Source organism: Eurytemora carolleeae, unplaced genomic scaffold (assembly GCF_000591075.1).
Source record: "Eurytemora carolleeae unplaced genomic scaffold, Eaff_2.0 scaffold351, whole genome shotgun sequence".
Classification (NCBI taxonomy): Eukaryota; Metazoa; Arthropoda; class Copepoda; order Calanoida; family Temoridae; genus Eurytemora; species Eurytemora carolleeae.
Window position 1 is genome coordinate 291,476 of NW_019396258.1, and position 9,779 is coordinate 301,254.

At 32.6% G+C, this 9,779-nt stretch overlaps 1 protein-coding gene across 1 annotated transcript; it reads right to left on the bottom strand.

Annotated features, from left to right (window-relative positions):
- On the bottom strand, positions 1-9,208 carry LOC111699521 (uncharacterized). Its single transcript, XM_023470212.1, has 6 exons — positions 9,135-9,208; positions 8,857-8,959; positions 8,152-8,386; positions 6,524-6,581; positions 149-4,767; positions 1-89 (listed from the first exon to the last, which is right to left on the bottom strand). The coding sequence occupies exons 2-6, from the start codon at positions 8,908-8,910 to the stop codon at positions 1-3; spliced, it is 5,055 nt and encodes a 1,684-aa protein (XP_023325980.1). The 5' UTR covers positions 8,911-8,959; positions 9,135-9,208.
- Between the last annotated feature and the right edge of the window lie 571 nt (positions 9,209-9,779).

Consider the following 9,779-nt stretch of genomic DNA (forward strand, 5'->3'; position numbering starts at 1 on the left):
TTAGGAAAATGTTGTTGATGCAATATCCAAATATCTTCTAGTATGTTTAATTTCAGTATCAACATCATTATTTAATTCCTCAAGAATATCTGAAAAAAATACAAACTACCAATTAGTCATTATTGAAATTATAAAAATTAAATTTTACCTAATCTATCCAACAGGGACATGTTTTTGTTTAGAAGAATTTCCTTAAACATCTCTGGTCCTTGATTTTCAGCAAGATCATTCAGAAATAAATGATTACCCCCTTCATAAACAACAGAATTGTTTTGGTCTTCATTTTCATTTATCATCTCTTCCACAAACTTTTTATTAAGGTTCCCCTTTTCTGGAAAAATTTTCAGAAAATCTTTAGATGTATCATCTGAGATCTTATTTATGTCCAGAGGACAGGAAGTGATAACTTCTTCATTTTTTGTTTCCTCTGTTTTTTTGAACTCTGGACTTGAATCAGAATTTTCTCTGAAACCCCTTATTGTGGTATCTTTGTCATTCCCAGTCCTGATGTCATCTATTATTTTATTTGAGGAGTCTGGAAGAACAATACTACAAATCTTAAAATCTTCTACCAGTTCTTGAGGTGTTTCAAGAACAGGATCACTATCAATGTTAGTATCTTCTGCCAGCTCTTCAGGTATACCTGGAATGTTAGAATCTTCTACCAGTTCTTGAGGTGGAACTAAATCAGGATCACTATTAATCTTAAAGTCTTCTGCCAGTTCTTGATATTTGTCTGGAACAGGATCAATATTGATTTTAGAATCTTCTAGCATTTCTTGAGGATTACCTATTATTTTTGTTTCATCTGCAAGAGTTTCATCTACCTTTTCTTCAGATTCCTGTGCAGCAGGAATCTCATTATTTTCAAATGCTTCCTGTGAAACTCTTGATATTTTTAACTCCTCTAAATCATAAGCTAAGTCATGAACTGGAAAAATCATCTGAGGATTATCAACATGTTTAATAGATATGTCTTGATGAGGGGCATTGAACTCCTTGACAACAGCTAGTTCTTCCTGAGCATTGTCTGGATCTGCAACATTAGCTTCTTCGATTTTGTCTTGAGCAGAACCTATCTTATTATCCTTTGTCTCTTCCTGAGGAACCTCTCGATCAATATCTGTATAAATTGCTTGCTTGTCCAGTATGACAGTGTGTATTGAGCCGGAACCTGTTTGATCGTAAAGATCTTGGCTTGTATGTTCACAATTTGAATTTTTTGATTTTAACATTATTTGTGGATTTGATACAGGAGGATTGAAGTCAAAATCTTTTAATGCAGATTGAAGATGAGATTCAAACTTATTATACTTGGTTCCCATTTGCCTACGAAATAAAGACAACGAAATATCGAAGGTCTCCAGATTTTTTAATTTTTCTGCTTTAATTTTATCCGTCTCTCGTTTTTTCTCCACCAATTTATCTTGTTCTGCTTTCTGCAGTAAGATTTCAACATCACTTTTAAGCTTTGAGATACCAGCACAAGATTTAGATAGTTTCTGATCAAGGGTCAGCTTAATAGATTTTCTATTTTGAATAGATTTGGTTTGATTTGGAAGCTGCAGTTTTTTAAGTGTCATGTTACTGCTGTTTTTCCTAGGTTGGTCTTTCTTTAGTAAAAGAAGCTTGGGCTGGACTCTGGTTATAGTGACCTCTGGTTTATTTAATTTCAAAAGAGTCAACTTGCAATTTGGCTCCTTAGGCTTTGATGTTTCAGGAATTGACTCGAATTTTGATTTGTTTGACAACAATTTACTTTCTATGAATGATGATATTGGGTTATTATCCTCAGATATGCTGACTGAAGTTGCCAAATCTTTATCAAAGATCAAGGTAGGAATGGTGACTGCATTTAAGGATTCAAGTTCCTGATTCAAAGTGTTTAAATCCTCAACTTCAGTTGCATTTTCGGAATAGTTTGATGATTCAACAACATTTTGTTGGTTGTTAATGCTGACTTTTGATGGATATTTATCATGTTTAGCTGATACCTTCAATGAAGAAACTTTGATACTACTCTTGGTCAGGGAGCATAAGGATTTTGTTAAATCTGATGAAGATTTTTTATTATTTGCATTTGGAGTTAATTTAAGAGAAGGATCAATCTCCGTTTGGTCTTTCATTTCAATATTATCTGCCAATTTAACATCTTCATCTTCAATAGGATGGATATCTGCATGATCTGTTTCATTCTCCTGAAGGTTTTTATCAATTTCTAATTTTTTAGGAGAAACTGTAGTATGGGTTTCTCCTCTTACAGGGATTAATTGAGCTTTGGCTTGTCCTGCTTTGATAACTTCATTTTCCTTCTGATCTAAATCTGCTGGAACTAGCGCTTGAAAGAAGGATAGTGGAAGATTCAAATGGAACTTTACTGTATTTTCTGAAGTTGAATTGGAGCACCAGAGGTGAGCAATGTACATAATTTTCTGGTATTCAGATAAAGACCTAGACTGTTCAGTATTGTGAGAGCCATTGCTTAGAATTAAATTCCAAAGTGGAAGTTTATCTAAAAATATTTTATGGTAACTGCTGTCATTCATGGCTTCAAGGTTACGAAGAAGGCCTTTTTTCTCCCCAGTCATGTTTTTACCTTTAATGTAAAATCTTTCATCGGATTCTGTGTTGTTCATAATAGTTTTGGGACATAAATCAAATAAAGCCTTCTTTGACAGAGTTTTAGGTTTAGAAAGGAGACAAAACTGTACAAAATGTTCTTCTTTCATCAATCTGTATTTTAAAATTTGTTTATTTCGAACTACCATCTGATTGTCACAAGAAACGGTAAAGTCACCTATTTTTGTTAGCCCTTCCATCTGACTTGTATAAGCACCTTGTTTTTCTGGCTTTACTTCTTTCAGTGCATTCAGCATTACTTTTTTGACAAGTTGAGTTTCTCCTATTTTCCAGTGGACAAGGTGAAAACCCAAACACAGAACCTTCTCAGCCTTTTCTGTTACCTTTTTCTCATTATCATAAAAACTTGCAACAACTTCTTCAAAGGCACACATTGCATTGTATTTATTGACCATTAAGGTAATATTTTTAATCATTAAGTTTAGATTTTCTTTCGAAGGTGAGCTGATGCCTAATGGGAGTAGAATCTTAATCCATGAAAATATGGCATAAATTCTTGAACGGTCTTGCTCTATCAATGGGTTTGTATTACAAGTTAGGCTTAGATCCAACCTTGCCCAAACTGTTTCAGAATCAAGATCTATTTTCAGATTCTGTAATATTTCTGTCATTGATGAAGTCAGTATGTGAAGCATTTTTTCTGTGAAGTCAGTTTTCATCAGTTTTGCCAGTTCATTGAGATCTACTAACTCTTGAACATTCTCATTTTTAGGGGATTTGCTCAGATCAAAGAGCTTAGTGACGCTCTCAAAAATATCAATACTATCATCAATATTAAGCTTCTGCAAAATTTTAAAAAGTATGCCACACCTGAAATCACCAACAGACTCCGCAATTTTGGCACATTTAAGAAAATCTTTTCTAAAGCCATGAATTCTGATAATTAGCTCTGAACATGAAATGTTTGTTAAATCATCAAACTGTACCAGACTTTTCAGTCCAAGAGAATTAATTGAGTAAGTCTTTACAAGATAACTTGCTAACAGATTCAATGTCCAACATGTTAGTTCATAACTTGCATTATTTCTATGAATCCAGTCACAGAACAACATGGCCTTCAGTAATTTAAAGTTCTCCATAAACGTGTGTATGATGGTTTTTGATAGGTTTCTGATTATATTCTCATTATCTTGGTTTTCTAGGATTTCTTTACACCATAAAACCACAGCTCTGTCAGATCTTCCCTTGTAATACTCAACAAGTCCAGGAAATGTCAAGCTTTTATATTTTGTCTCTTTTTTCTGATTTTTAGCATTTGAGAACTGAATTGCTTTCTGAAGACAGATAACTGAACGTTTGCCATACTTTGAGCTGAGTTGATCTAATACTGGATGGTAGCTAAAGCTAGAACTTTTTTTAGCTCCATTTATCCATATCAAACTTAGAAACAGGACTAGGTTTCCCAGTTGGTTGAAAGCGTCCAAAGAGCAAATATCTAAGAGCAGAATCTTTAAACTTTCAAAATCACTTTGATTTCCAGATTTCATGATGGTTTTCATCAAAGTTTTAATCTTTTTGATTACCTTCCTTCTGAAAGATGTGGAAACAGATGAATAGAGTAGGAAACTGACAATATCTCTGATCTGTTTCAATCCCTCCGGTCGAATCTGGGCTATTCTTGTATTCTTGTCAAGTAAGAATGATAAAAAGTAAGGTTTAGCAAGTTTTATCAAATCAATGCGATTTTGTTCCGATTCTAAAACTTTATTTTGATTTCCGTTTCTAAATATTCTACTCAGAATCCACAAATGTTTTGATTCATTGATTTTAATCTGTGGTTCCTCTGCCAATAGCTCAGAAATGATCTGTTTAGATTTAAAGGATTTTTTTGCCAATTCAGCGAAGAATTGTGTCTGAACAAATCCTAGTTCTGTAAGTATTGTCTCAGAAATCATTTGAATTGAATATTCGACAGCTTTACCCTTCCTCATGTGATAAAATCGGTTTTGGCAAATGTATAATTTTGTTTCAGGCATTTTTAAAACCTTTTCAAGTTTAGCTTGTGTAGAGAATGGAAGAATGTTGAGGGTAATGGTATAAACTGAGATGTATGAATCAAACTGAAGAATTAAACATAGTTCAGATATCCACCAGGCAGATCGCAAGGAACATGGTAGCATTACAGTTCTAAAGAAAAAAAATTTTCTTGCAGGGAAAATCACACGGAGAAATACAGGGTTACCTAACACATTACATTGAATGAAACTTAAATGACTGCTTTAAAATAGTGTTTTAAAGTAAAAGATGTGAAAAGAATCTTGTTAGTTCTTTAAATAAGTTCTATTTCTATTTAGTTCTATCGTCTCATTTTTAGTAGAGTTTAACCCTGAACTTCTGAGACATTTAAAGAATTGATAAAATTTCGTTTTCTAAACTACTGACGATGGATTGCTGCAGTATTTAGTTTTTAATTAAATAAGGATATGGAGGTCTTTCATGTCTATTTATCTATTTTTTCAAACTGAGATTTAGGTAAAATAGTATAAAACCCATTGAAAAATTGTCAAGACAACATTTTATTAATTCTTTCGATATCTCCAAAGTTCTAGGTTAAACTGTAGGTTGTGGGTAACGTGTACAGGGTTATCCACAATGGATGAGACAAGAGGGGGGGGGTTCAGGGGGGGGGCAAGACCTTTTCACCCCCCCTGAGATTTCAGAATATCTTCTCAATAGCACGTAAGGGAAAGAAAACCTTGCAAAACAGAAAAAAATGTCTATCTTACAAAATTGTTTTGCCTGCATCGCCTCTTTTGCTTCCTAAATATTGAATTTTTGGTTCCGAAATAAATCTAGCACCCCCCTCACTTAAATCCTGTATCCTGTATCCGCCCCTGGATGACACTTCATGGACACAACCAAGGTTCTAATGCAAGGAAAGTTAATTGTAGTTGTGTATACTGAATACTCTTCTGCGTACATAGGGAAACCAGTTCTCTCTGGCCGGAATTTGTAACCAAGAAGAGATGCATCAGTGTTTGTTTAATATCCGAGAAGGTTAAAAGAATTAAATTTTGATCATTTTGATAATTCAATAAAATAGCTTCCTATGACCAGAATATTTCATTGATTTTTTATGTGAAAGATCATGGATCCCATGTCAGGCTTCGACATCCGTCTTATGTTTACATTACCACCCAGAGACAGTATACTGCAGTGCAAGAAATGCATACACCTCTGAAATAACTTTCCTTGCATTATAACCTTGGACGAAACTGTGAAAAATCTATTCAATCTTAATTATTTCATGTATAGTTCCCTGCTTTCGTTAAGAAAAATTCTTAATAAACCCTGGAAGACAGAAAATGAATATTAATAGAGTTGAGGGCTCTTCAGTAAAGTCGGATACTACAGGGTGTCCCACGAAACATGACAATAGCAAGACGACTTGAAAGTCGTCTTTGATATATGAATTTATTTGTGACATTTAGTCATCTATCTACTTTAACATGTATGATTCTTGAAACAATTATCACATAATTCTCCTAGCCCTGGCATTTCCAAAAAGTGGTCTGCGTTTTTTGTGCTTTCAATATTACCGGAGATATGAAGAGTTTGGTTCAGATTTCAATTTAGTTAAATAAAAGCAAAATTGTCGAAATCTGAACGAAATTCTTTATATGTCGGGCAATATTGAAAGCACAAAAAAGGCAGACCACATTTTGGAAATGGCAGGACTAGGGGAATTTTGTGATCATTATCTCTAGAAATTTACTTCTAAAATTAGGTTGACAAATAAACACAGCAAATTATATCAAAAATCAAGACGACATTCAAGTCCTCTTGCATACTGTCATGTTTCGTGGGACACCCTGTATGTGTGTATTGGGTAATCCTGTATATAAGCTGTTTTTTAAAATTGTAAAAAAGAAAAGATTTTTACCCAATCATCTCTCCAGTTATAGAGAGGGTAGCACACTCTGCTCCCAGGCTCCAGAATACTAGAGGTGAAAATATAAATATTTATTTTAATTCAAAGCGATTGTACTTGTAATTCAAAGCAATTGTAATTGTTATTTAAATCGATTGTACTTGTAATTTAGAGCTATTGTACTTGTAATTTAAGGCGATTGTACTTGTAATTCAAAGCGATTGTACTTGTAATTTAAAGCGATTGTATACTTGTAATTCAAAGCGATTGTACTTGTAATTTAAAGCGATTGTACTTGTAATTCAAAGCGATTGTACTTGTAATTCAAAGCGATTGTTCTTGTAATTTAAAGCGATTGTACTTGTAATTTAAAGCGATTGTACTTGTAATTCAAAGCGATTGTACTTGTAATTCAAAGCGATTGTACTTGTAATTCAAAACGATTGTACTTGTAATTCAAAGCGATTGTATACTTGTAATTTAAAGCGATTGTACTTGTAATTCAAAGCGATTGTATACTTGTAATTTAAAGCGATTGTACTTGTAACTCAAAGCGACCCTCCATTTAAAGATGGGCATCACAACGCCCCTCTTTAAACCTTTCTCTAATCAATAACATGTTAAATAACGTTTCGAGATTAAAAAGTGTTTCATTTTGACAATTTCCTTCGATTTTTCTGTAGCGGAAATCTGCAACTCACTTTTTAGATAAACCACAATCGAAAATAATTTATTTTCATTTTTAAAAAGACAAAGCATTCAAGGGCACCATTTTGTCTACAGTCCCTTTAAATTTATATTTTGTAAAGGGATTGTTCAGATATTTGGCTAAGATGGAAGGTACTAATTATTGCTGAAATGTTCTACTTGTCCCTATCTCAGGTAACATAAATACTTTAAAATAGAAAAATTGCATCATGTTAATGATTTTTCCTTTATGAAGAACTAATTACTCACAAACTATAATTTTCTAGTTCCTATATATTTGCAATCTGATATATTGAAAACTTTGACAATTTGGGTTAACAAAATTTGTAGTTTAAAAAATCAAGTTTGCGATATCAGGCTGAAAAGATATAAATATTAGAATAATAGATTTTGTGGCGCGTAATTCCTTTATTTGATTTTCAGTCTTTACATTAAAGGGAGTGTTCAGTCTTTACATTAAAGGGAGTGTTCAGTCTTTACATTAAAGGGAGTGTTCAGTCTTAACATTAAAGGGAGTGTTTAGTCTTTACATTAAAGGGAGTGTTCAGTCTTTACATTAAAGGAAGGGAGTGTTCAGTCTTTACATTAAAGGGATTGTTCAGTCTTTACATTAAAGGGAGTGTTCAGTCTTTACATTAAAGCGTAATTTGAAGTGATCTGATCAAAAATGTGGAGGATACCGTCGTTTTTTCTGAGTTCTGATTAGAAAATTGTTGTGGTTCAGATAATTTCTCTAATAAACTTCTTATAAGCAAGAAATGCGCAAGTCACTTTCGCAGAGAAACCGTAAATAAAAAAACAGTTTAAAGAAAAAAAATGGATATCTAATTCATACTTGATTAAACAAAGTTTTTTAAGAGTACCGTTGTAACTTGTAAATCGGGCATTTTAATCTTATTTTAAAAATAATTTTGATGAAACTATTAAGTTACCTGCAGATCCATTTGGAGATAATTTACAGATCACGTTCTTCTCTTCTTGGTAATTTTTAAAGAAGACTGATCTCTGAATCCTATGATGAGATAGGTTTGCTCCGTGAAGGTTTATCCTGCACAGGTTTAGTTCTCCGCCCTCTTCTCCGGTATACGCTAAGGACCAGGTGTAATGGGACGAGGAGTAAACGGAGTCAATCCGTTCTGAAACTCCGTCAATACTGAAACCATTCACCTAGATATAATTAGGACATGTTTATGTTTTTTTTTGTTAAATCAGAATGTACGAAGAAAAAAAGTAATTCTGAAATTAATTGAGATTAAAGTTTATAGACCACCTTTCAAGTTTTAGCCATAAAAAGACGCTTTATATTGAATACTTTAAGCAACAAATATTTTGAGACTTCGGTAAAAATTATTTTGCACGAATTACAGGAACAAAATTCTGGCCACAAACTGAAATTTTTGACCATCATATCTTTTCAAATTAAGTACAAATTAAAGCAATGTATCTAACATTCAAAAGTTTTTGTTTGTAAATTGTTATCATAAACAGTTAAACACAAGTTTGTAGAACTTAAAATTCATTTTGGTTTTGCCACAAACACTGATTTTCTAATTAATTCTCTTTATCGTTGCAACCCAATGTCATAGACCTTTAATATTCACCTTCATGAGGGTTAGAAACTTTTCTTTTCTTAATACCTGAATCCATGAACCCAGAGTTTTCTGAAACCTTGCTCTACCAGAATTTATCATTTCCAATTCTAAGCCTTGAGAAGCACTCCAGACAAAACAAAACTCGTCTCTGAATGATTTTTTTCTTGATTTCTTTTTAGAATTTTGTTGTTTTATTTCGATTCTTTCCAGCAAATTAAGAATTATGTGATTTACATATTCCTTTAAAAGTGCGCACTGTGAATATCGATATCAAGAGATCGGGATTATGAGAATCCAATATAAAAGTTCCCGGCTCTATTTACCTAATCGCTAGGATATGTTTGAGATCTTGAGAAATGTAAACACTGGGAGAACCTTCTCCAAACCCTAAACTTAGCTCTGGTAAACCCTAAACATGATAAATAGATATTTTTTTATAAACATTATATCAACATTTGGAATTTATAAAAGATCCTTTTCAAAGACAAAATAAATTGTTTTCATTGGTTTTAATATAAGATTTTTACTTTTTACGACAAAAATTTCGCAAAGGAATTTAGTTCTTGTCTTAAATTTTAATTTTCTAGTCCCTAAATCATTACAAAAAACTTATTTTAAACTAAGACTAATCGATCTAACAAAATTCATATGTTGAATGAAATATAAAATATGATCGTAAAAACTCTAGTCCTCAATAATCCGTACGTATATTAGTCCTAAATACAAATCAGACACACTTGGATTGTTGAAAATATTGTGATTAATTCAAGTTTTTTTGTCAAAATGTCCATTTTTCCTGAATAATCTTGAGTTTCTCTTGTCCCTTCTTAATACAAATATGTCCTGATCGAAGGATGCAGATCAGAACTGTAGAATCAAATCTTAAACAAAAATATAATAAATCGTGGATAAACAGGGTTTCAAATTATTCAAACTCTATCAACCTAGAGTTACTTTACTTTAATCTT